The 27,234-nt window shown below is 56.9% G+C and overlaps 1 protein-coding gene across 3 annotated transcripts in view; it reads right to left on the bottom strand.

Annotated features, from left to right (window-relative positions):
- The window catches only part of SEPTIN9 (septin 9), a 151,913-nt gene that overhangs the window by 97,191 nt on the left and 27,488 nt on the right, over positions 1 to 27,234 (bottom strand). The window contains exon 1 of one of the 3 annotated variants that reach the window (XM_075440813.1): positions 13,841 to 13,921. The exons of 1 other annotated variant lie outside the window; for it this stretch is intronic. In XM_075440813.1, the coding sequence (XP_075296928.1) occupies positions 13,841 to 13,862 (22 nt within the window). In that variant the 5' untranslated portion in view covers positions 13,863 to 13,921. Of the gene's footprint in view, positions 1 to 13,419; positions 13,529 to 13,840; positions 13,922 to 27,234 lie in introns of those variants that run through there. One more of the 3 variants, XM_075440810.1, reaches the window with a different exon arrangement.

The following is a 27,234-nucleotide window of genomic DNA, read 5'->3' as shown; positions in this document are numbered from 1 at the left end:
GCTCGACGCCACGGGGCTGCCGAAGCCCTGGTGCAGCTCTGCATCTCGCAAGGGACTGTCGGCAACTTGCAGATCGCGTGCCCCGGCCCCGTCTGTAAGACCGGGATGTTTCCACCGCCCTCGGAAAACGCCAAGCGCAGCAGGATTGCGAGGGAACGCGCTTTCAGCTGCTGGAGTCGGTGGAGCTCTGACAGCCCACGCCAGCCGAGAATCTGCCCTTAACTCTTAATACCAAGCGGGCAACTTCCTATCTAAGGGAAAACAGCAAAGTCCTTGCAGCGTAAGATGCTCCTGTTCACAACAGACACAGCTGCTGAGCACGGTATTAAATCCGAACGGCCACTTCCAGCGCTTCCTGAGAGAGACCGGCTCCCCGCAGAGCAAACCCTGCCTCTCTGCTGGAAAACACCACGTTTGCTGGTTGTTTTTAAAGCAAGTTTCTTTTCCAAGCCAGGAAAAGGGCTGAAAACCAGCCTGGCGTTATGGTTTAGGTCGATGCAATCTGAATGAGAGGGCTAGGAAGGGGATATTTTTGATGAGCTATTTTGCTGACGATTCTGACGTATCTGCCTAAAAAAAACCCTCATACACACTTGTGTGCAACAGTCGGTCTCGGGGAGAGGCTTTACAGATATTGGCAGCCCTTGAAATTAATTTACTTTCCTAAAGACAAGAAAAAGCCTTAAATCATCCAAGAAGCAACAAAGAGGGAAGTCAGGGACCTGGGAGCCGAGACCTACAGCAACGGGAGGGACGCGGGTGACAGTCACCGGGAGCTGAGGACCCCGGGGCAGGCAGAGGTTACCGGGCTGCGGATGGAGTTGGTGCCTCCAAGCCTTCCTCACACACCCCGCCACGCTCGGCACACCCACAGCCATCACCGACCTACACTGCTTAATGCAAGGCCCAGTTGCTGTCTCAGCAGAGAAGGAAGCCGAGAGACAGTCCAGTTATCTGGACGGCTTCTCCCAGATGGCCAGAGGCAGCCAGGGACCAGCCCCGCTGCTGCCCGTCCTCCCCGGCCGCGCGGGCCCCTGCGTCGGCTCCCGAAGGGACGCAGCGATGGAGGCAGCTGGGAGAAGCAGCAACCTGCATTTCAACTCCAAACACAACGTGAACTTCTGTTAAAGTTCAGACAACTTCTGCCCCCTAAAGCTACCGTTTTACGCCGCCATGCCCTCCGGATTTTAAGCTAGCAGCAGTGAAATTTGACGGTAAAAGCTGACGCTTTGGATTCATTTGTATGTCAACAGCCAGCGCTTTTTATTTCATGGGAAAAATCTGTCCGCAGAGTGGCCTGAGCACAGCCGAGGTGCCTCTGAACAGCGCGTCGGACGCAGAACCCGCTTTCCCATGGTTTCCGTCGCGCACCGCTCGCTGCGCGCTGCTGCCAGGGCACAGAGGGGCTGCGACCCGAAACGGCGCTGGCGGCCACCGAGAGGACGCGCAGCCTTGTACGAGAGGGACTTCATCACGGACCAGGAGTGAGCTGCTCGGTGTTGCTGGCTACTTGGCGCTGTAAGCTGAGCTCTTCCAGCGCAGAATGAAGGGGGCCACGCTGCCCGCCCGCTGTTCGGACTCAGAGGGATCGGCATCGCTCTGTGGGTAACCAGCAGCAACACCAACCCCCTCCGGCCACGCGCGGGCTCTGGCAGGCGACCCCGAGCTTCACCCGCGACGGAGCGGGGCCCGGGTCTCTGCCGGCCTGCGAGAGGAAACGCCGTCCGCGGCGAGAGGAGGGGGAGGAAGGCATCAGGCCAAGAAAGGGAGAGCTCAGACCCAGTCCCCACCCTTGCTGCTGCAAAGCCCTCCGGATACCCCCCCCTCTCTGCCTCCCGGGCCCTTTTCTCCAGAACTCTCGGTCCTTCTCCCCGCGGGTCTGCAGGGCTCGCAGCCACGCAGCTGCCTCGCAGCCCTCCAGGCCTACGGCTGAGCCACCCCCGCATGGCCCGCGGTCGCAGACCCCTCCTCCGCCCTCCGTCCCCTGCGCTGTCCCCTTCTCGCCTTTGGACAGAGCAGGATTAAGTTTCCTCTCCAGCTGCAGACGAAGGGCCCCTCGCCCAGCGGCCTCCAGACGCCCAGGGGCTGCGGAGCAGAGGACACCAGAGTTGGGTCTCTACCACCGTGGGGATCAGCTAGGAGATCAAAGCCAGCTTCAGCAACCCGGCTTCAGGGCAGCCCGGGGTGCACGTGCATGAGCCGAACAACGACCAGTGCCACCACATACCTCTGGCCCAGGCTGCCCAGGGAGGCTGTGGAGTCTCCTTCTCTGGAGATATTCCAGCCCTGCCTGGCCGCGGTGCTGTGCAGCCTGCTCTGGGTGACCCTGCTTGGGCAGGGGGTTGGGCTGGGTGACCCACAGAGGGCCCTGCCAACCCCGAACAGTCTGTGATACCTCTTGCCATACCGTTTTGGAGCAAGGCTGGGAGCAGGCATTCAAACCACGTATCTCAGTCAACACTGAGAGCGTTACTCAAGATCCAGGAACACCCCCCACGTTCTCACAGCACAGTCAATAGCCCAGGTACGGAGCCCAGCACTACCAGTAACACCAGTCTGCTGGAAAAAACTGACAAGCAAAGGGGAGAGGGCCCTGGAGCACAGCCTGCACTTAAACAGGCAACTCCAGCAAGCGTGCCAAGGGGTGAAGAGGTACAAGACGAGGAACCGGGAACAGCCTTTCTGGATGGAAACCGCCTACGGCCCTCGGCTCTCGCTGCACAGGGGAGCGGGGAGGGAAGGGTTTCCTGGTTCACGGCCAGCGCTGCTGTTCCTCTGATGGAGGATATGCCTTCCCCAGGGTGTGTTTCAGCTGAGAGCACGAGACATGCTTTTCCATAGTTCACTTTCCCTCTCCACCCACTGGGAATTTTTCACGTTTTCTGGAAAAAAACCCACCCCAAAAGACAACCAACCAACTGCTCACCAACCACGGCGGTTTCCAACGGGGCCCCCTTCCCTGGAGAGCAGCTGTCAATACAGATGTCAACCAGCCCTTTTCAGGCCCCTGAAGTTGGGTTTGACCAGTTCACCACTTTGACCACCTGCTTCGTGGCCCAATGGTTCATCTGCTCTCAAGGGTGTCTGCTTTGTCCCTCTCCTGATAAATCAGTGAACGCTTAAACACGAGCCCTCCTGGTGAGTGTTTCTGGAGCAGCAGCTCCAGCCTTGTTGCTCCAAGTCCCATTGACCTCACGGAGCCGAGAGAAGTCGCAGGGGAGAAGGAAAGCAAGAAAGCAAAACTGCTGAATGCTTCAGGGTCAGGGGAGGGGACTCGGGGGGATAAACCGGAGGAAACGCCAGGCCCATACCAGCAGAAGATCATCTTCTGTGAGAGCGGGGGCAATGTTTAAAGACTTCAGCTGAAGGTCACCAGGAGACAGCAGAGAAGGATGAACAGGTTTATGTCCCCTTCCACCTCCCCGGTGAATGGAGGAGAGTCAGATGGCTCTTGCTGCTGAGTGGAGCAGCGGAGCGACACGCAGGCCGGTGTCTGGTGGTGCTCCAGCTGTGAACGTGGCACTGGCAGGGGACTTTGTCCCACTCAGCACCCGAGTTCCCCCGGAGGAAGCTTTGCCTGCACTTGCCGTGCCTGTCGTGACCGAGGGACGGGCATCACGGCCTGGGAGTAAATCCCACACTGTGGCTCTTTGGCCCATGCTCCCAGCAGAGACGGATCCAGTGAGAGCGACCTGCATCTCCAGTCCGACGTTCAGCTCCTGCCCAGCCCCACATCTCAGATAAGCGCCAGCCATGGCCTCCACCCCACAGGGAGCCTCAGCCCTGCCCTGCATGGGGCCGGCAACTCAAAGGGTTCAAATTCCCAGCTTTATCATGACAAACCCCTCGCAGCTGTCTAGCAGAGGATCCTGAAGCGCCTATGAAAAGCGGAAAGTATCTACCTCATTTTCCACATCGGAAGTCAGAGCACACGTGTTAAATGATTTACGCAAGGATACAGAGCGATTCAGTGGAAGAGCAGGAAAAGGACTCCAACAGCCCAGCTTCTAATTGCCACGAGATCATTCCTTCCCAGTGCAGCTTAAATCCTGACTCACTGGTAAATAAAAGCTGTGCCAAAAAGCAGATCGGTGGGGGAGAGAGGCACCCAGATGCTTTTAATGAGGTAGTGAGAAATATCTGCCTATTTTTGCTGAATAAAACTCCTCCATACATACACATATCAGAATTTACTATCCTCTGCTGTAATCCTCGGCAGTTATTTGCCTCTTCGCAGCCGAACGCAAAAACAGTCCGGCTTTCCGAGATGAAACTCAAGCCGGCGGGCGCAGGGAGGTCCTGGGGGCCCGCAGCGCCGGGGCAGGGGATGAGCGATGCGATGGTGGGCAGAGGCTGGGGGCCGGGGCCAGGCAGGGGGGGCCAGCAGCCCCGCTGCCCTCCCCAGGGGCTCGGCCCCGGGGAAGCGGACCCCCCCACCTAACAGCCCCGGAGCTGCAGTTTGGTGGGGACAGGACCCCCCCGCTCCCCCCGCCCACGCTGGGTGCTGGCAGATAGCCCCCACCCCGCACCCCCTCGCAGCAAGGGGCAGGGTGGGCAGCCCAGCATCGCCATTCCCCTGCCTGGGGGGGTCCCAGAGCTGCCGCAGCCCTGGCTGCTCCGTGGACACCCCCTTCCCAGCCGCCCCGCACCCCAGGGTGGGGACAAGTCAAACACACGCAAGACTGATGGTGATACCCACCCTCAGCCCACTGGAAACCAGTGGCCGAGGTGGGATACGGCTGCTGCTAAGCTCACTGGCCATGCAGGATGACCTCCTCCGGGGTCCTGCAAAGTCAGCCCAGGACCTCAGTCACCCGGCCCCAGCAGGTCCCTACTTCTTAGAGGCATTCAGGTGGTTCAGGAAGCCAACCAAGATGCTTCTTATACAGGGATCCCCTCCATGGATGTGCTAAAAAAGCAGCAAGGTGTTTCTGGAGCACTCTTTACAGGGTACAGGTTTGCGAAGGCCAGTGGAAGCAGTTAAAAAAGCCTCTTCTCTCTCCTTTACAGGCAGCGTAGTCAAGGAAACAGGTCCCTGGCCTGGGACATGGGAGATCTGATGCTGATGGCTTGTGCAGCCCCAGGCAAGTCACTGTGTCTGCCGTCTCTGTACAAGTCATCAGGACCCTGCCTCCAGGTGCACCCAGCAGTCATCACCCAAAAACTCTGACCAGAGCTGGGGTCCCTGCAGCACTGTCACAGCAACATCAGCAATGTGCTTCACACAAAACACTCCTGGGCAGAAGAAAGCACCACTGGGGTCGGGGACGAGCCTCCCAAGCCAGGATTCCCACCAGGCCAGGCAGCAGGGTACTGGCAGCAAGATGAGTCTGGATTTCCAGCACTGCTTAGATAAGAAGATCTTGAAGCCCTTTGCTTATGGACCGGAAAAAGCCAGGGACCAGCTGGTACAACAGCTCACGGAATGATCCCAGCATACCAGGGGTTGGAAGAGACCTCTGGGAATCACCCAGCCCAACCCCCTGCCCAAGCAGGGTCACCCAGAGCAGGCTGCACAGCACCGCGGCCAGGCGGGGCTGGAATATCTCCAGAGAAGGAGACTCCACAGCCTCCCTGGGCAGCCTGGGCCAGGGCTCCGGCACCCTCAGAGGGAAGAAGTTCTTCCTCGGGTTCAGCTGGAGCTTCCTCTGCTTCTGTTTGTGCCCGTTGCCCCTTGTCCTGTCGCTGGCACCACTGGAAAGAGTCTGGCCCCGTCCTCCTGACACCCATCCTGAAGATATTTATCAGCATTTCTAAGGTCCCCTCTCAGTCTTCTCCAGGCTAAACAAGCCCAGCGCCCTCAGCTTCCTCGTAGGAGAGATGGTCAGCACCAGGTGCTTCTCAAGGTGCAGAGATACAGGCCCTCACACAGCACCGGTCTGTTCCCCAGTCTCAGATGGGACCTGCCCAAACCTCAAAGCCCAAACAAACATCTCTGAGACAGTGAAAGGGATGGAGCCCGTGACTTCCCACAGCTCATGCAAGTCAGTGGCAGAGGGACAGAATCCCAGACCCAGGCACCAAAAGCAGCCTCCCCCCCACCGCTGCGCAGCTCTGCCCAACACGGCTGCCCTCACCAGTCTGATGGCAAAGCAGAAACAGGCCCCTGGCTCAGCGCCTGGCCTGAGTCCTGATCAGGTTTCCTGAGCCACAGTTTCACACCACCCCGACTCCCCAGGAGCCCCCCTTCAGCTTCCTGGGTGCCCCTCAAAGGGAGCATCCCTGCCAAGCATTCAGGAGTTTAACTCTTTCCGTTTGTCCCCCTAAACCACCCAGACTCCAACACGCGTTGCCCTTGACAAAAGCTCTGGCTTCACCCGCGATGCCCAGCCGCTGGGGTCCCGTCAACCTGCGATGCCGGGCAGGCCTGGTGCTGCCACCACCGCAAAGCATCCGGCGCCCGGAGAACACCCAGCACCCACTGAGCACACGCCCCCAGCCCCCGAATCCCCCGCGTCAGCCGCCTCCCCTACCTCACCACGACTCGGAACTTGAAGCACGCAGCCCTGGAAAGAAAAAGCATCTGAAACTAATAAAAATACATGTCCTGCGCTCCTCAGGAATGAAAGGAGAGCGCTCCATGGAGGCAAGCCGTGCCAGCTGCCAGAGGGTGGGCTGCCAGCGAGGCGTACGTGCTGCCCCAGGCTGGGGAGCCACGGAGGGAGAGCTCAGCACGGGAGAAGTCGAGGAGAGAGTAAATTCTGAATATATGGACCAAAACCTTCATCAGTAGCCACACCAGTAGGGTGTCCAGACTTCTGTGCCTTGACCCCACTTCTCAAAACCCAATGGGATTTTGAAGAATCAACATTTCAGACAACAAAAGAACCAAAATATCAGTATAGAATTCTCTGCTCCAGTGTGCCAGAGATCAAACTTGGTTGTCTTGATGATACGGTTTAATTTCCTAGAGCAGACATCAGGAGTGATGTCTTACTTCCACAGCCTCAAGCCACAGCCCTCCTGTCAGTTCACGGTCCAAGCTGCTAGCTGGAGATGTTGCAGGGCTAACGGCAGGCTCCCCCACAAATCCTCATCCCAGCAGCCACGCTTATCTCTCCCCAAACTGAGTTCACTGGAAACCAGAATTTGCTATAAGAAGGACTGCTTTAGTTTGTAAAGTATCTGTCAACGATGTAATCACAGAATTGACCCAGACCTGTTTATGTAGCACCAACTTCACATGGACACGGATCAGTCCAAGGAACAAAACAACCTTCATCTCGACACAAGACAGACATTTTTCAGAGTGAGAACAATCAGTCACCGGAACAACCTCTGCAGGGACTTGGTAGAGTCCCCATCGCTGGAGGTTTTCAAGATGTGACTGGACATGGTGCTAGATAACCTCATCTAGGCTCCCTCTCCCACGAAAGGCTGGACCAGGTGATCTCTCAAGTCCCTTCCAACCCGGGCTTTCTGTGATTCTAAGAAAAAAATGCACTTTCAGGTTTATTGTGTCACTATTGCTTGCAAAACTAATGCATTTTATCCACCTGTAAAATCATGTCCACTTGGCCCAAGCCACAAAACCGAGCTGTCTATAAGTCTCTGACAACACTCGCGGCACGGGCATCCCATCGCTCTCTGGAACGCCCCGCTGCAGGGCTGCTTCCCTTCACCCGCGCTCGCACAGCAGCCAGGGCTCCCACGCTCCCTGTGCCAGGGGTGCCATACCCCGGCGCCAGCACAGGACAGATCCATACAACAGCAGCAGCATGGAGTGGCAGTGGAGAGGCAGAGCGGGTGCCTATCCCACGCGGAGACGACCATGGGGCAATTAATTATCAGCGTAGGTGCTCAGGAAGGAAGCCGCCCTTGCAAACAGAAGCCGCTAGGAAGAAGCAGTGGGCTTAGCCCAAGAAACTCTGTGTAAAGGGGTCACTGGCCATGGACATCGGCTAAGCAAGCATGTAAAGGATGCTGTCTGCATCAGCTGCTCAGCCACCAAGCACTGGTGGTCTGGGTGGGACGGCTTCAGACCCCACGCACGCACCCGTTTTGGAGACTCACGACTCTGCTGCGGTGTCAGAGCAGCTTCAGGCTTCCAGCTGCGCTTCTGAGCTCCCCTGCGCAGGCAGGCACCGCTGCGATCCTCCCTCCCTGCAGAGAGCTTCAGCGCAGAGACCCAAACTCCAGATCCTTACCCAAAATCAAAGGGTAACAGGAGCACACGTGCGCTTTCCCAAGGACTTACAGAAAATCTGGGGCAGAGCAAGAAATCTCACCTGAATTTTCTTAGGTACAAGAGTGCTCCTCAAGTGGCACTTGCTGCCCATCAGGACCTTCCTTGCTGCCCGTACGACACCAGGGTCTGGGCGCAGAGCCCTGAGCCTGACTACAGCACTCACGGCACGAGGCATCGCTGCTCTCTAACAAATTATTCCATCCATTAGTTACAGCTGCAAGTACCTCATGGAGAAGCCAATGGGATATAGATATTGGGCTTCTGAGATCATTAAGGCAACAGAAGACATGTGTTGACCCAGACATACTTCCCTAACTACGTACTTGCTCCTACTCAGCATTATGGTATGCTGGACCTTGGAATTGCCCTGACTTGCATGAGAAATGTCCTCCCTCACCCCAGCAGCATGGGAATCGCTCTGCTGGGAGGCTCCGAGTCATCCAGCACAGCACAGAGCAGGAGGGCAGGCAGCAAAGGAGCTCCTGCCCCCGGGTTAGCCACGTTCAACAGAGCGGTGTCGAGAAGCGTTACCTGTGCTGTCAGGCGAGAGATGAGTTGTGCCCCACCACGGGGTTGTATTTAATGGAGATGAACAGAAATTCCAGCCCATTTCAGAGCAGACATCAGGAAATGGATAATGCTTCATACCTTGACGTGCCTCAGACAACTGCGGGAATGCATCCACCGGCCAGGCAGCAGCAGGCAGCCAAGTGCAGGCTGGGAGCAGCACGGAGCACGCTGCGAACACGACCTGAAACCCAGACCCTTCCCTCAGAGAGGGCCTGCACGGACCTACTGTTAAACGAGCTGGAACCTGCGGTCACGACAGGTTACGACGCAACATCGAGGGCGAAGGTAAATGCTTGAACAAGAAACTCGGGTGAAAAAAGCTGCAGGCAGTTTTCACAGCGCACAGAACGCAGGCCCCCGGCCTCGGGGGCCAGGGCATCGTGGCACACGGCAGCAAACCGCGGGGCTCAGCACCAGGCAGGGCCATGGGCAGAGGGACACTGGCAGCAGACGGGAGCGCTAAGGACGGACCAACAGCCGCTGGCAAAGGCAGGACAGACAGGAACGTGTCCCTGGGTGCCAGGGCTGGATGAATGCAGTGGGCTTTAATGGGAGGTAGAACCATTGAGACTGTAAACCCCCGATCTGGCGTCCCACACGCGTGACGTGCTGCAAGCCAGAGGAGACAGAAAAACGTTTGGTGAAAGAAGACGTACAGCTGCGAGAAGACCACTAAAGAGAAACATGCCAGGCTTTTATCTGCTATTTTCTAGGAATAACAGGGACACCAAGAAACCTGAGGCAGAAAAGATAGCTAGAGTGATTGGAAGCAACCCCCACCCCTTTGCCCTGCTACACACTTTTTACAGCTTCTATTAAAAAAAAATGAAGAAACAGCACTTTCCATTCCCAAAACCCTGCACAGCTCCAGCAGTCACATACAGGGTCCCTGCTTTCCTTTCCCAGTGCTCAGCCCAGGCATGTGGTGCTTCCCAGATGGCTCCAAGGACCACTGAAGATGCTCTGCCTTGATGCATTTAGTCTGAGAGCTGCTGCAGGCTGCGAACGGGCTCTCTCCTCGCTGCTCACGTCGTTTAGGTGCATAGTATGGTGTACAAAGCCATGTTAAACTCCGTATGAATCTGCACACGCAAACGTATCCATAGCGGATATATCTATAACTGAATGATTAAGAACGATGACGGGTGGGTGAATACACAACTCCTCCTTCCTGCTGGAGCTCAGCAGATGGCTTGCAAGCACCCACAGCTCTCCCAGCTGCCCGCTGCCGGGCCCTGCCTAACCCCGCGGCTCCCCACAGGCAGCTGAGGTGTCACAGTGACCCACTCGTTGTTTGTTAGCTCTTAAAATGAGTTTTCACAGTGCAGTTTCAAAGGTGACATTAATAATTCACCTGGGAGATCAGACCTCCTTTCTCCTCACAGCTGCAGCCACCCTGTCACCCTGTCACTGCAGAACCAAAGCCCCCTGCCCCCGCAGAACCAAAGTCCCCTGCCCAGGGTGCCGCAGGCCCTGCCTGCTCTTTGGAGCAGAGGCGAGGGGCCCCATGGCATTAACAACCCAGGCTTGGTAGAAAGATCCGGACTAGTTCAAAGAGCCATCTGCCAGGGAAAGGCAGGAGAGCCATCTCCAGGCCGCTGCCACCAAAGCACTCTGGCAAGGCAGAGCGAAGGGGCAGATGGGAGACCACAGCAGCCCCAGAGCACAGCTCCCCAGCCCCAGCACCACTGGAGCAGGATGCCTGGAACCAAACTCCCGTAGAGCTAAGGCTTTTCATGCAGTATCAGCCCGTGGAAACGTGTGAGAGACGGTTTAACCAGATGAAAAGGGAGTAGCAGGTTATATGAGCCTCTATTTCTTACACAGGCACCCAGGGCCACCACCCGAGACTGGTACCTTGTCACAGAGACCCAGGAAGCCCCTCGCTGCCCCGAGCAGGCGGTGAACCAGGCACGGAGCTGCAGCATCACTTCACACCTTCGATGCCTTCCCCCGAAGCACGAGGCGCTTGTCATCCTCAGAGATGGGACCCTGGACACCACTCTGTGCAAGAAAACCCGAGCTCTCCCCGGGGAGAGGAGACCCCGCGGGACATGCCGAGCTCCAGCAGCTGTGGGGAAGCAGCCCTCCAAGCAGAGGCCAGCCCCGATTCCCACCCGCCCCGGGTGCCCTCGCCCCGTCCGGCAGCCGCACACTCAGCTCCGGAGTCAGCCATTCCCGCCCACAGCAGAGTATTAATTAAAAGCACATTTAGGGCCAGAACAGCGACTAGGACGTGGCCCCAGCGCTGCACGGATCTGCTTTCATCCAAGCCATCTTTCGGTGAGTCACTAAAGCCAGAGCCCCGGCTGTCCCACTGTCCACACCGGGAGCGAGCCCAGGGCAGGCTGAGCTCTGCTCCCTGCTCCCCCCATCCCTGCCTGCGGCCCCCCGAGACCCTGCGCACGGCCTGCTCCACGCCGGCATCGGCTCGCCCTGCGAATGCGCGCTGCCCCACGGAGCTGCGAGGCGACAGCATGACCTGGTCTTGTTGCCACTTTTGTGCCCTAGATCTCCCTGAGCAGTGTCCCTCCGTCCTCGCACACGTTTTGTGTTCGCTCTGCAGTGCCCCACTGAGCAGCTTTCCCTGCCCGCGCTGACCCCTCCAAGCCAGGACCTGCGGAGAAGATCCTGGACCAGCCCTTCTGCCATCTTCTCCCCCATCCCATATTTCACGCCGGAGCCGCGTATCAGAAACGCTGCCGAGACAGCAGACACAGCTCTGGGGTCCCCCACAACACACAGAATCACAGAATGTTCGGGGTTGTCAGGGCCCTCTGTGGGTCACCCAGCCCAACCCCCTGCCCAAGCAGGGTCACCCAGAGCAGGGGGCACAGCACCGCGGCCAGGCGGGGCTGGAATATCTCCAGAGAAGGAGACTCCACAGCCTCCCTGGGCAGCCTGGGCCAGGGCTCCGGCACCCTCAGAGGGAAGAAGTTCTTCCTCCTGTTCAGACGGAACTTCCCAGGCTTCAGTTTGTGCCCGCTGTCCCTTGTCCTGTCGCTGGACACCACTAAAAAGAGTTTGGCCCCATGACACAACCCACTCGTGCTTGAGCAAGGGCAGAGCGGCCGTGTCCAGCATCCCACACCAAGCCCCCGGGCACAACCGCCTTAGGTTAAGGCACGTACTACGCTTAACTTACACCGGGCGCAGGCCACCGGGCACATCCGTGTGCCCTGCCTGCCGCCTGCCCGCACCAGAACCCCCCCCACAACAGCTGGGTCCAGCGCGGGTCAGTGAAACACGCACGCACTCGGACATCGGCAACTCGCAAACGTCGCTCGGGATCCCGGCAGCTAGGAAGAGCTCTTGCATCTCTGCACAAAGACTGGCACCCGGGGCCGTCCTGCCCGCGGGGTCCCCGGGAGCGGGTGACAGCCAGCCCAGGGATGAGGGCTCTGTGCTCCTCACAGCAGCTGAACCCAACATGCAGCTCCAGGGCTGAGAGAAACCCACCTCGGATGCTCGAGACCCGGATCACATCACCAGGGAGTGCCCTTGCTCACCAGCGACCCTTTGCAGAGCCCCCCGCTGCCTTCGTGCTGAGGGAGGGGACCCGGTGCTGCACCGAGGACGTAGCGGGAGATGTGAAAGCCCAGGCTGTGGTGGGACCAAACGGTCCCTGCCACCCCCTCCTCTCCCCCACATCCCTGCCCAGGGGAGGCTGGCACACAGTGGCAGAGGCCATCCAGCCCAAAGCCCTGTGCTGCTGAAGCACCCACCAGGCTCTGAGCCACCAGCAGCTCTCAGGAATGCTTTGAAGTGGCTCAAACCAGAGGAGAAAGCAGGAGCAAGAGGGATGGAGAGAGCGATGAGGAGGTGCCATCCACACTCTCCAGAGGCATGAGGAGCAGAGGATGCTCCTGCAGGTAAGTCCTCGTCCAGGGGCACCGGGTGCTCGCAGCACGTCCCTGTGGGTCCGGTACTGGCCAGCCATGGGAGCAGCTTTCTCTGGCCACAGTTTCGCTCCACCCTGGCTTCAGTGTTTCCTCTCATCCCTGTGGTTTCCCTCCCAGCGCCGATGCCCAGCAGCCGGCCGGGAACGCCCAGGAGAAGAGGCCTCGTGCCCGCTGGGCTGCCGTGCCGGCGGAGGGCAAGCTGCATCGTGCCACGCGGGGCGGGAGGAGGGAGCCCCACGTCAGGTCTGCCGGTTTCGACACAGACACCTCGTCCTTCGCTTTGCCTCTTTGATCCTGGCTGTCCTGCTCGGGACGCAGAGCACGAGCCTCGTGGGCGACGCCACGCTGCCCGTCCCCTCTCCCTGCCAATGCTTCCAGGCGCCACGGTCCCAGAAGCAGCATCGCTCCCCGACAGCTCCACATACCCAGGAGCAGCTTTTGGAACTGCTCAGACATGCGCCATTAGCCGGGATTTACAGGGAAGCTGGGGAATTAAATGGAGTTACTCATTCCTCCGCTTCCCGCCCCCCATCCTCCCCCCGCCGAACGTCCCCACGCGTGGCCAGCGAGGTGAAGCCCACGCCGGTGGGGCGCCGGCCACCGGCTCCGGCGCTGCACAAGGAACGGCCGCGGGACACGCAGGCAGCTCCTGCCCGACCAGGCAGGCAGGACGGGAGGGCAAAAGCCGGGGGAAGCTACTTTGGCAAGCAGAGAAAGCTCAACCACAACACACACACAGACACAAACTGAGGAGCCAACCTTCAGAGCAGAAATGCGTCTCCATGCCAAGAGCTCGGCTCTTTTCCTCCCTCTCCGCGGCTCGCAGCTCTGAGCTAACAGGCTCAGCATTCATCCCCCCGCGCCGCGCGGCACATGGGAGCAGAGGGGGGGGGAGAGCGGGACTCAAATGAAATCCAGACCCAGCAAACAGTTTCTTTTTCCCCCTCGCCCCCACCCCCCGGCTTCTGCTGGAACCACCTTCTGTCTAGAGGGCTCAGGAGGATGGAAAAAAAAAAAAGAAAAAGAAACACAGAAAGGAAGCATTGCAAAAAAAGAAATAAATAAAGCAATCGGCTGAAATCCACCCGGAGTGTGGCAGTTTCTCTTCCTAAAGTGCAGAAGCTGCTGCAAAGGTAGGAGGGCAGAGGCAGAATATAACATTAAAAGATCAATAGCCTACCTGAAATCCGGTCCCTCTCCATTACTACGGGATATATTTAGCATCCGCGTGTCACGGCCGTCCCTTTTTTCGGTGGCGTCCCCTTCTTTCCCCCACTCTCCCTCCCTCCTCGCCTTGCCTCCTCCTCCTCCTCTTCCAAAAAAAGCTCTTTGTCTGGTCTAATTTCTTCAATCTGTTGCAATCATGAACGCATCCAAATTACCACATTTCCATGTGCTGATCATATGTTTGTGCTCCAAACTGAAGTAGCTTTGTCTCTTGGAAATGAAAAGGAAGAGAGGAAGAGAAAGGAGGAAGAAAACAGAAAAAGCGGGGTGCATGACCCGAAAAATCCTGTAACTCCCTCAAATACTCCACCAGGCGCAGGAAAACTGGAAATCCCGAGTCCTCTGTAAAACAGTCTTAAAGCTACAGCATGCGAGCGTCCAGGGGAATGCTCCAGCCTCCACAGCTCCCTCTTAGGATCCACCAGGAGATGCTTAAGGAACTTGGCTCCTCACAGTAACAGAGCCAGCAACTCATCCAGCTTCTCAAATCTCTCCCCGCTTCCCCAGTCTTATTTTCCTGCTATTTCCTCTATCCCCTCCTCCTTTCTTGGCTCCAGCATTTCAAAAGCGCACAGATCCTGCGCGTTCCCCCACCCTGCCAGGTCTGAAGTTTCGATTCACGCATAAACTATTGGGCTGATGAAGGCTGACTTCATTCCCGGGGCGGCATCACGGGCTGCCGCTGCTGCCAGGCAGGACCCCAGCACCGCACATGTTTACTCGCCCCGTGCAACCCGCTGCAGAGCTCCGCTGTCAGCCCTGGCACCGCGCCCCGCTTCGCCCTCCTCCCCTCTGCAAAGCGGCGGCGAGGGGAGGATTTCTGCAGCCAGCCCGAAAGCGATAGTGAAAGTCTCTGCCCCGGGCAGAAGTCCTCGGTCTTCTCCTCGGTCCCACGGTGGAGAGGAGGTGGGATGCGAGCGCAGTTTTTCCTTCCCTGCGACGCCCGGGCAGGGCACGGGGGTGCGGAGGGAGCGGAGCCGCTGCCAGATCCGCCTCTCGCCAGCCGGGATGGAGGGATGCAGGGCTGCAGCCACGGGCTGGCCCGCTCGGAAACTTCCACTCGGCTGGTGGCCAGGGCAGGCAGCGGAGACACCGGGTGAGCACCTCCACCGCGACGGTGCCCACGCTGCCCGGGCCCCCCGCGCGACCCTCCCAGGGGGACAACACGGAGCCCCAGCCGCCCAGGCAGACCTGAGGGCACGGCCGCCGGCCCCAGAGCCGGCGAACAAGCCGGCCACAGCCTCGCAGCCCAGAGGCAGGGGTGGCCGACACCGGCGTCTCCATTTTTCACATGGAAAATCACAAGCGCGAGAGCTGGGACAGAGCCCTGGCACCTTCCCCCACAGCATGGGCAGAAGGACAAACTGTTTCCCGACTGGATGAATAAACTTCCAAGGAAAGATTACAGGCACTGCTGGGACCTGTGGACAGCCTGGACCTACTTTGCATTGCTTTTCCATCCGACGGATCCCAGGAACCGTGCGTGTTCCCCCAGACAGCAGCTGCTGGAGAGGCCCTGCTGCCAAAGCAGAGCAGCGGGTCAGGCCCCAGCCCCGCTGGCAGAGACCTGGGGAGGCAGCCCCAGGGCGGTCCATCCCTTAGGGAAGTTTCTCTCTAACCCCCAGCAGGTTCTTCCCTGGGCAGGGAGGTTTAGAATCCTTCCCAAACTCCTGTTCGTCCTCTGTTTGCTATTAAAGCTCCGCAGGTTCCTGCTGCAGCGCCTGAGGCCTTAGAGAGGGGACCATAAGCAACGTTTTCCCAGGCACAGACCAAAACCTTGTTTCCTGCCCGAGACCCCGACGGTGCCAAACACAAAGCGAGGACCCAGGGGAGCTGCGCAGCCCCACGCGGCACAAAATCCAGTCCCCTGGCTCCACCAAGCAGACTTTATTGCCAAGCTCCTTATGCTGGAGAGAAAGGGAAGAGCTCAGGGGAAGTATCAAGAAAGGCAGAAGGTGAATGGGAAGGAAGAAGGGATGGGGGCAGCACACATGTTTTTAGACTTTAACCCATCAAGACCTGGGTGATTCGGAGGGAACAAGGCCAAGGCACCATTCCTCACAGGGCAGATCACCCCAAGGCACTCAGAGAAGTGAATCCAAGCCAGGATTAATGCAACTGAACTTTAAATTCAGAAAACCTCCAGGTAGACGGTCTCATCCGGTTTTCCAGTCGTCAATTAATTTTGGACGGACTCACTCCAAAGGTGCAGCCATGTGTCTCCATTTGAAGCAGCGCTCGCAAAGCGCTCCTGCCACCGCCGCAGGCAGCAGCGGCACCGGGGCCGGGGCGTCTGCCTCTGGGGGACGTGGGTGCTCGGCCACGCTGGGCCCACGATGCCGGCATCGGGGTTTGCTCCCCCCGAAGGCGTTGCTCCTGCGACCTACGGGTTACAGGGCTGGGGTCCCCTGTTTGAGACGCTCGCCACACGCCTGCTTAAACAGGTATTTTGTGGCCTGTGCATTGTACAAGTCTAGATAGCGAAAGACAAAATATATTGCTTTTTCTAATACTATTATTTATGGGGGGGGGGGGGAGGGAAGTCAAGTGCATCTAGGGTTTGGGAAGGGGACAGAGAAGATTCTCCCTCGGCTGGGGCTGTCTTCTCAGGGCTCAAGGCCCCCCCTAAGGCTGTCTTTTGGCAGAGACAGGAGGAGAGGGAAGAGAAAGGAGCGACTTTTAGGAAACCAGCACTGTCTGCCGTAAAGCTAAACCCGATTTCCACTGGCAAACAAGCAGCTGAAACGAAGCGGGAGCCTCGCTCCGCCGCCGCCCGGCGCTTGCCGAGGCTGGCACCGCGGCGCACACGCTGTCCCGCGGCCCCTCTCGCAGGGTTAAACATTACCACGGGCGGCAGCCAGCAGGAAGCACTGCCAGGTGCGGAGAAAGCTAGGAAGGAAATCACCAGCAAGAAAGTAAACCAAAGCCTGCTCCAGGCTCAGTTTGAATTTTATCGCGCTCACCCCTTCCCTAGGCTGGCCCGGCAACGCCCAAGCCCTTTGCTGAGCAATACCCTGCCTGCTGTGCACCAACACGCAGAGAAGCAGGGAAGGTGCCGTGAAGGCAAGCAGAAGCTCACCGCGACTGCGGACACGCCAGAGAGCCCGGGACATCGGTGGGCAGCCAGGAGGGGATTTAGGACTGGTGACACTGTCACCAGCCGCAGCAGCAGCCACTGCAGGTACTCAGGTAGAGCCTACTTGCAATTCCCTCTCTAGGTTTAAGCTGTGATTACGTTCCTGTGGCATTTCATCCAAAAGAAGAGCTATTTTCTTTTCTACCTGGTTCCCACAGTCCCAGCTGGCTACTTCTACCACGCTTTTAGCAAAGCAGCCAGGTATCACCTCACAACCCCAGCCCCGCTGCCGAGCAAGCTGGAAAGGATGAACACTGCAAGTCCGTGCGGGGATCAGAGGTTCAGACTGCATTGACACGGGTGCCGGGAAGCAGCCAGAGCAGCCAAAGACCTCCAGGGCCTGGAGGGGCAGGAAAAATGGGGATTCAACTGGTTCTTTCACAAGCTCAGCTATCTGCAGCACCAGCGAGCTGGGAGGAAAGCGCAGAGGGGGAGGACAGTGCAGTGGAACAGAGGATACCTAAATCAAATCATGTTCAGTGAAGCATTTTCACCTGAGGAAATACAGGTCCAAATTCAAACAGTGCAATCAAGTGTTACTCCATTATATTCCCTCTGTGCCATTTGCCCTCAGGCTGGACCCAGCCAGATGACAGTATCTGAGCCTCTGCTGACTGTTTGCTCCAAGCACCTTTCATTTACATTTATATGAGTCTTAAGGATGGGGAAGAAAGAAAGCGCTGGCTAAAATTATCCTTTCTCATTAAAAAAAAAAAACAAACAAACAAAAAAACACCAAAAAAAACAAACCAAGGCGATGGCCCTCTTTCCAAGGGAGGTACCCACCCTCCGCATGCCACCGCCTTGCTCTTTGCCAGTTATTTTTCCTTTGCCCCCCGACTCCTCCATCCCCCTCTCCCAGCTGGGCAGACACGGAGCGGCCCTGCCCCGGACAGCAGCTCCTGGCTGCTCCACGTCTGCTGCCAAGCTCTATTTTGCTCTTACCCCACTATTTCTCAGGAAAGCCTTTATTTGTTTAACACAAGGAAACACAGTTACCCCCAAGCTCTTACTTTTCCCAGGCCAAAGACCATGCGCAGGATGCAGGGTTCCTCACCACCCAGCAGCACGGGAGTGCTAAAGCAGCAGCAGGGCATCTCCCCCCGCCCCAAGCCCACGCAGACCCTTCAGACGATGCCTCCACGAGTCTCTCTGTCCCGTCCCCTCCCGTGGAGGGATGTATCTTTAAGGAGAGCCCCTGTTAGGGCTCTCCTCCGTGCTGGCTCTCAACCTCCCTGCCTGAAAGCCTCAAACTGCCGGAAACCCCTTGCGTATCCTCGCCAGGCTTTCTGCTCGCGCTCGAACACTCGGGTGCCGAAGCGTTCACAGCAGCCGGCAGTGCAGAGCGACAGGCGAGGCAGGAGCACTGGACACGCACCCTCCCGGAGAGCACAGGCAGTCTCAGATAAACGTTAACTCTTCCACGATCCTCCGCTGACGTTTTCCTTCCCGGAGTGCTCCCTACCATCAGTCTTGCCCGCTCAACACTCACTCTTCCCCAGCTCACTCCTTGAGTCCCCAGAACAGGGGGGTTACTCCATACCTGAAGGTCTGTGGTCATTCCCCGCTGAGCAGTCGCTGGGGGAAAGCGGGGCTCCCAACGGTGTTCTTGTATTTGCTCTTCTCCCGAACAGCAGCCGTTCGCTCTGCAGCCTCCTGTCTCCCGGGCAGGTCACCGCAACAGCTCCCACCCGGCAGCAGGAGCCGTCGAGGAGCAAAGCCTTCAAAAGAGTTACCACTGGGGTCTCCTAAGCAGGCAGATTAAAGAAAAGAAGACTGCCCCAAGCCCTGCAAACGGCTTTGGGAGCGGCCTTTCTTTTTTCTGGGCTTACTGAATAAGCCAGGGCACAGGTTGCACTACACATCGCTCCCCTCCAACGTCTTCAGCCCGGCTTGCCCCAAGGAGCCCCAGAGCCACCCCAGCCGCAGCACAGCGAGTCCAGCTCCCCGCACATCACCGGTGCCTCAGCCAGCCGAGAAGCTGCGTGATGCCGAGGCACATCATACCTGCAGCACGGACTCGAAGCACCGCTCTGCTCCTGTGTGTTGAAGCAGCTCCCTCGGGCCCTGAGGGCAGAACCGCCGAGATTTTTCATAGAATCATAGAAAGTTTTGGGTTGGAAAGGACCCCCAGAGGTCATCTAGTCCAACCCCCCCGCAGCGAGCAGGGACACCGCTAACTGGATCAGGGTGCTCAGAGCCCTGTCCAACCTGGTCTGGAATGTTTCCAGGGATGGGGCCTCCACTACCTCTCTGGGCAACCCGTGCCAGTGTTTCACCACCCTCATTGTAAAGAATTTCTTCCTTATATCCAGCCTAAACCTACCCTGTTTTAGTTTAAAACCATTACCCCTCGTCCTGTCACTGCTGTCTCTACTAAAAAGATTGTCCCCATCTTTCCTACAGGCTCCCTTTAAGTACTGAAAGGCTGCAATCAGGTCTCCCCGCAGCCTTCTCTTCTCCAGGCTGAACAAGTCCATCTCTCTCAGCCTGTCCTCCTAGGAGAGGTGCTCCAGCCCTCGGATCGTTTTTGTAGCCCTCCTTTGGACCCGCTCCAACAGTTCCATGTCCTTCTTGTGCTGAGGGCTCCAGAGCTGAACGCAGGACTCCAGGTGAGGTCTCACCAGAGCAGAGTAGAGGGGCAGAATCCCCTCTCTCGCCCTGCTGGCCACGCTTCTCCTGATGCAGCCCAGGACACGGTTGGCCCTCTGGGCTGCCAGCGCACATTGCCGGCTCATGTCCAGCCTTTCATCTATTTTGTTTCATTTTCTTTAGGAAAGCTGCTCCTAAACACACGGACTTTCAAAATATTGCCATCAACGGGGCAATCACAGGCAAGGCGCTCTCTCTACATGGATTTCACCATGTTGTTGTACTGCAACACAGCAGAGAGATGCTGCCTTGGTGTGATGCAGCCAGAGGACACCACTACTGTCTTACCTCTCCTGAAGTCCCCATTGCTGAAGAAGGGTAAATCCACTGTAGGAGAAAAAATGCTCCAGAACTGGGCAGCAGACCCTATTTTCGTTTAGTGGCGCAATCATCCAGGCCTGATACTTCTCTGAACATCATAACATGCTTTTGACCAAAAACTAAACTACAAAAAATTGAAACCAAGCAGGGACTCCTCCATTGAGTCAGTCGATCAGGACTGCCTCCTGCTGCCGGTGCTGCTCTTGTATCTCACTCACTGCTTTCATGGATACCAAAATTTCAGCAGAGAGACTTCACACCTTGCAGGTCAGCCCCGAACACCTACAGTGCTTTATCCACCAGGCCAGCTGCAGAGTGGCCTTACAAACAAGTCATCTCTCTGCAACAGAGGGCATGAAAGACTGCGCTCCTGGCTCTTTCGCAGTCCTAGACCCAAGATAAATATAGCAAGGAGTAAATCGGCGCTCTCTGCCTAAGGCACAATTAGGGGTTTGGGTAAACACTAGCCACTGCCGGATACGCCGGCCTCGGAGGCTCAGAGGATGCCTGTGGTGGGCAGCCAGCGCTCGGGAATTTGCCTCTGCCCCCGTGGTGAGGGACACCAGACTTTGAGGGGAAGAGGGAAAGTCGAGCGGCCGGGAGCTGGTCTGCCAGCGTGCCCAAGAGCAATTTGCAAACTGAAATTTCAGCAACAAAAAGATGAAGAAAATAAACACCACGGAGAGCTGCGTGTGTTCACCCGAGAGCAATGTGACCACACGCAGCTGCTTAGGTAACCAGCACTGCATGAGCTAGCACACATGGACCAGGTCGAGAGACGCCAGCCCTCCTTCCTCCTCCCTTTTTGTTCATTTTTCCCCGTTCCTAAGCAGAAGGGTGCCAGACGCTGCAGCACGCGCTTCCATAGCTGCCCCACTCCTCCAGCGCCCGCTGACACCTTGGCTGGCAGCGTGTCCTTCTGCTCCCCAGCCCCAGGAGGGCTCCTCCCCGCCGGCCCCACCAACTCCTGCACGGGCTCCTTGGGTCACCCCTGTCCCAGCACAGCCAAGTCCCTGGCAGGACGCGGGCTGGGGCTGGCAGAGGTGATAACAACCATATTTCTCTCTCCCGGGGCACCATGCTCTCCTCTAGAGGACTGGGTGGGTTTTTTTCCTCCATCATTTGCAATGAGATAAAGTCACATTCCAGTGCCATTCCGCTGCCCTGCTCTCCTACCTCCTCTCTGCTGCAGCTGACCTGAGGCTCTCTTGAAAGGGCGTTAGGAGCTTACTCTGGAGATGCCTGGTCCCAAGGCAGCAAATAACCTCGCTCAAGGACTACTGTTGCAGAGCAGTTGCACACTTTACAACTCCTTTCCTCAGGGGAACCCTTTGGGCCTCATCAGCACCCATCAACAAACCCCTATCAGATTCCAGTGAGGTGATTAATTAAGACGATTATCCCAAAACACAGTCAGCAGCTAAAGCCTCCAAACGTTACACAGCGTTAAATCCCCAGTCACTCCTGAGCTACCGATTTACATTTCACTGTCTCTGGTTTCCTCACACCAGAGCCCACAGCGCCAGGTGCTGTAGAAAGAACCACGGAAAGATCTACCCACTCACCTGGGCTGCCCAGTAGCCTTTGGGGACTCAAAGAAACTATACATAAGAGTGAAGATTAATCACAAGTATTGCCAGGGAACAGGATGCCAAGCCAGTGCTCAGCACACCCCCTCGATAGCACGCAGGCCCCCGGCACCTATCACTATTCCTTAATTTCCCAGCTGCGCACACAAGCGCCCACGCTGCCGCACTCACTGGAAGGAACGCGCGTCTCTGCCCGAAGCACGCGGGGGCCCCGCGGGGTGGTCCCAGGCAGCCTGCAGCCCACGTGCCCGCGTTACGCGGGCACCGTCCTCGCGTGTCCGTGCAGAAAACCGAGCACCTGAATCGAGAGCAGCCTTTTCACTTCAACTTCTTGCTGCCAGGAGTCAGGGTTTCCCCCAGAGCCACAGTCGTGGAGCCGCGCTGCTGCAGAAGGGACTGTCCAGGCCGGCTGGTGACCAAGCTTCCCTCTTTGCTAGTTGGCCCTCGTGATGCAAAAGCCCACGAGGACACGTGTCAAAGGAGGGCCTGTCACCAGGGAGCCCGAGGAGAGCGAGCAGTGCACGTGCATGGGACGCTCTCTGGCACGGAGATCCCTGCAGCTGGGGTGACCAGTGCGGTGCTCCAGACAAAGGCGAACAGAGGCTGCCCAAAGAAATTCATGACCTCATCTAAGGACACATCCAAAGCAAGAAGGCAGCAACCACAAGCCTCTAGTTAACCCTTCTGCTGCTCTGCCAAGGTGAGAGGCATGTCCATGCTAACAGCACCACGCAGCCAAGAGACGCTGTGCATCCCCACAGCTTCCAGTCGGACCAGCAGCGCTGCACTCAGCCTGCACCCCAGCGTGCCGGTGAGCAGCTAAAAAGGGATGCAGGCAAGGTCAGGACGAGCTGAAGGTCTGCACCAAGGTCACCAAACTCCGTCTGCGCAGATGGCATGATTACACAGAGGGCTGTGCTGTGTGGTGGGGCTACGCGTGTCTGAGCTGCAGGAGATGCGTGACCGTTCTGGCAGCGTCTCCCTGAGGAAAAACTCGAAGACCTAACGGTTTTTATAGCGCTCGGAATTAGCTTACATAACGGCAATCATGCACGCTTGACCAGGGAGCCCCTGGCTTTCGACATTTCTTTTGTTTATTTCCACTATTCTGGTTAATCTGCAGCCTCACATAAACCAGTTTCCAGAGCTGTTCCCTTACAGACTCCAGGCATAAAGAGGGGAGATGGTCCTCAGGGCAGGGTACTAAATCAAGAGATGCAAACAGCAAGATCTGTTGCCTTCACAGAATCATAGGTTGGAAAAGACCTCCAAGATCATCAAGTCCAACCGTCACCCCAACACCATCATGCCTGCTAAACCATGTCCCCAAGTGCCACATCTACACGTTTTTTGAACATCTCCAGGGACGGTGGCTCCACCACTTCCCTGGGCAGCCTGGTCCAATGTCTGACCAGATTCCAAAGCCTTCACAGAATCACAGAATGTTCGGGGTTGGAAGGGCCCTCTGTGGGTCACCCAGCCCAACCCCCTGCCCAAGCAGGGTCACCCACAGCAGACTGCACAGCACCGCGTCCAGGTGGGTCTTGAACATCTCCAGAGAAGGAGACTCCACAGCCTCCCTGGGCAGCCTGTGCCAGGGCTCCGTCACCCTCAGAGGGAAGAAGTTCTTCCTCATCTTCAGCTGGAGCTTCCTCTGCTTCAGTTTGTGCCCGTTGCCCCTTGTCCTGTCACTGGGCACCACTGGAAAGAGTCTGGCCCCGTCCTCCTGACACCACCCTGCAGATATTTATCGGCATTTCTAAGGTCCCCTCTCAGCCTTCTCTTCTTCAGGCTGAACATGCCCAGCTCCCACGGCCTTTCCTCATCGGAGAGATGCTCCAGACCCCTCATCATCCTCGTAGCCCTCCGCCTTATCTACCTTTAACTCACTGTGCGCATTTGGAGCATCCCAAATTAGTGAATCTTGCTGAAATCAGATGTGAAGTGATGATGCCAATTGAAGCTATGTCCATAGCTATGCGTGTTCAGAGCTTCCACCCACCCAGCCACACATCTTTCCATTTCATTGCGATGAGGAAGGATCCCCAGATTCATGGGCAATGCAAAAAGTACTGCTTTCACCTTCTCTGCTGCTCCAGCTATGAAATGGGAGTATCAACAACTATTAAGGGAAAATACAATGCTTACACAGGGAAAAGCAAAATGAGACAAGAACTGTCTGTGCATGTCTTGTTGAAATTTTCATGTAAAACTATGTTCTCTCCACTCTTATTAATCCCAGCTACCAGCTCCTGCAGAGACCTCCTGGGTGCCCTGGGCAGCATGGCAGTGCAGTGCCATCGTGGTCAGTGGGGTCCTGGAAGTTGTGCCCCGAGCAAAAGCTCCCAGGCTCGCACCTTGGCCAGCCCTTTCGAACTATCTCACTCGTCCTGCATCTCCAGCCCACGCTTGTCCACACGCTGTGGCTTCTGGTCCCTCTGTCTACAATCATCAACCTAAAGGGTGGACAAGTGGCTCAAGCTGGCACAGACAACAAGCAAGCCTGGCAGGGGAGACCCTCTGCTTTATACCCAAGAGAAGCACTTAGGCAGTACGAGACACACTGCCCTGACGAAGGTTTCATGACATCAGTGACTGTCCCTTCCTAGTCCAACCCACATAGCCGGCCCTGAGCTTCATGCCTCTCTAAATTACGCCCTACGCTTCCAAAAAGCACCGAGACAAGTTGTGGTTGATCCTCAGCCAGCTGCTGATGATGCAGAAGCGGGGCCGCTCGCGCCCTGTCTTTTTTGGACGGGAAAGCTGTGCCTGCCCTGGACTGCAGCTGGCCCTGGCAGCCTGCCCCTGCTCCGGGCAGCCGAGCCGGCAGCCAGACAAGGGCTCGGGCAGGAAAGCTGAGGCACCTGCTCCCCTCCCACCCCTTCCCTTCGGGACCTCTCGCGAACAAAGCACCAGACCCACAAACAGCACCGGCGCAGGAGCAGCTCTGCTGCAATGCAGCTGGAAAGCATCCTCCTCCCTGCACTCACCTACACAGAGAAAACACGCTGTTTTGGCTAAATCGGTAAATTCTACCTTTTTTCTGGGCCCTCCTGCATTACCCCTGCCAGGGAAGGTCCTTCCTCCTAGCAAAAACTGAATTGTAGCCTGGAAACAAACCAAAGCCCAGAGCACAGCTGGCTGCCCGAGAGGAACACGATGCCGATTCCTTCCACTCCAGCTGCTCTGGGGCTGTTTTCTGGCCGGCTCAGAAACACATCGCTGCTCCAGATGGCAGATGTCAGCACATATTTCTCTCTTTCAAATTCATCAGGTACAGTTGTAGGAAAATGAAGTGGGAGTAACTTCCCCGACACATCGTTCTTAACTCTGCAAAAATATTGCCCTAAGCTACCCACGCCAGGTGACGGCAGCATTTTAGGGGTCAATTCTGATGGAGCCCAGCTCCCCATGTCCTCCACTGAATGGGCCCTGGCTTAGCTCAGCACCTCCAGGGTGCCGGACATCAGAAGTTGTTTCTGTACTGATAACCATGGCGTCTTCTCATATAGCCAGAGCCCCATTACAACTGTGAGATGCCTGAGGAGCCTTAACCTGGCATCTCCCCCTTCCCGGGGCATTGCTCGGGTATGCATGGCATCAACTCCACCTCTGCAGCTGAACAAACTGAGACAAAGCGTAGGATTCACATATCCCTAAAGAAATTATAGTCCCCTATAATCCTACAGGGATACCGGTTTCTCCAAGAAGTTTATTCTTCCCATCCTAAAGTAAGTGCTCTCCGACACTTTCCGACAACCTCCAGTTCTCTCCATTGCCCAGCCCAGAGGAGTCCCACCTCACTGGTTTACCTGGGACTATGCAGCAGGCCTGTGTGAAAGAAAAACGGAAGCTCCAAAGCCCCAGAAATGTTGCTGACAGAGCAGTGCTGGATACCAGTGCCACACAACCACTTCCAAAGGTACAAAAAAAAAAAAATTGAGAGGAGTCACAAAAAAAGGTTTCCAAAAGAGGCCAAGGTCAGATCTCCAGGTTCCTGCTGTCATCGCGGGCCCCAAGGCAGCACGTGCTGCGTGGCTGACTGAGCTATCCAGATCCCAGGAGTCAGTGGCTATGGGAATGCATCTCATCCCTTTCTTTGTTTAGGGTGGCAAAGAGCCCAGCGCGACCCCCCCTTTCTGTGACGCTTCACTGACAACCGCTGCTCAGTCATCCCAACCCCAATTTATCTTTTACAGGAATAAAAGCTTCTGGGTGCAAGGCCAGATGTGCAGAGGGGAAAAGCTGGACCTGGAACAAGGGGAAATTGAGCTGCAGTTATATGGAGTCATAAATATTTACTGCAACGTAAACTGGAGCACTGAGCTGCTCATTTGATTTTAACTTGAAAAAAACATTAAAATTTAAAAGGTCTCTCAACAGAAAAGTGGAAAAGTATATAATTAGAGTCTAAAGAAAACAAGCTTGAACAAATGCACTGTGTCTTTCAGTTTAGATTCTCTACACTCCAGCTACCTTTGGAGCTGTACCAATTCCCCTTTCTGTCCTCAGCCGCGTACGTATGAAAACACGCGGTGCCAGGGCTGAGACTCCAGCCTTGCTTTCGCACATGCAGGCGATCAACGCGCACTTCAGTTCAAAACTACCAGCTTCTGCGCTGGCGGCCAAGTTGTGAAGCATCAGCTTTAAGATGTAGCTCAGCTCTTCTGGACTCAACGTTCGCTGTCACCAAGCTTTAGCACCCAGACCCACACCACGACTCCACGCTAAGTTATCACTCAACGCATTTTTCCTGCCATTTGGTATTAGTTTGGGGTGCAGAAGCCTACTCCAACCGTATTTACATCCTCCCACCGACCCACCACAACGTTAGAGTTGGAGGTGGTGACAGCGCATAGCTGTGAAGCGCCAGAGGCAAAGCAGCAAGTGTCCCAGCAGCAGGACGGCGTCACGGCATGCCATGTCCCTGTCACCCTCGTCTATGCCATAACGCAAAAACCTGTCTCTGTGCTTAGCACCAGCGTTTGACGAGTGCCCGGCAGGCAGTGTCACCGCTCCCAGGGTGCTCGAGCGCACGCTTAGCCGGCTGTCTGTGACTAATCCCCACTCCACATGTGCTGATGCCTTGATAGAGGCAAAGCGCTGAAGTCACCGCTCCAGGAAGGCATCCCGAGGGTGGCTTTCTGCTCCCACCCACGCCGAGGGAAAAGCTGAAAACCTCTGTTTTGATAAGTACATCTGGGAGCTGAGACAGGATATGAGGGCTGAGAAGATGAATTGGAATAGCAAATCAAGCCCCGAGGGAGCAACTGTGAGTGACAGACCAAGGGGATGGGAGCGGATGAAAGCCCCGAACCAAGGGTGGCCGCAGCAGGGCGTGGAGGAGGCGAGGGGGGTTCTTGGGGGGACAGGCTGGCTGCAGCAAGCAGAGACTACTGTCAGCATCCTGGAGAAAATGCGAAGGCAATGCCAAGGGGAGGTTATACACCTCAGAGAGCTGAACGAGAAGGAAGATTTCAACTGCAGCAAAGCACCTGCTAAGGCAGATGAACACCCGTGATGCGCAAGGGGCCCCGACTGGGGACAGAAGCTTCCCGCAGGGGTTCGGACCGTGGAGCGGCACAGGTCCATTGGGGTGGAGGGGGGGCAGGCAGAGCCACCAAAAGGAGCCATCACAAGGAAGAGCCC

Source organism: Opisthocomus hoazin, chromosome 21 (genome assembly GCF_030867145.1).
Source record: "Opisthocomus hoazin isolate bOpiHoa1 chromosome 21, bOpiHoa1.hap1, whole genome shotgun sequence".
Taxonomy (NCBI): Eukaryota; Metazoa; Chordata; class Aves; order Opisthocomiformes; family Opisthocomidae; genus Opisthocomus; species Opisthocomus hoazin.
Note: the sequence above shows the minus strand (reverse complement) of the source record. Positions and strands in the feature narration are given on the sequence as shown.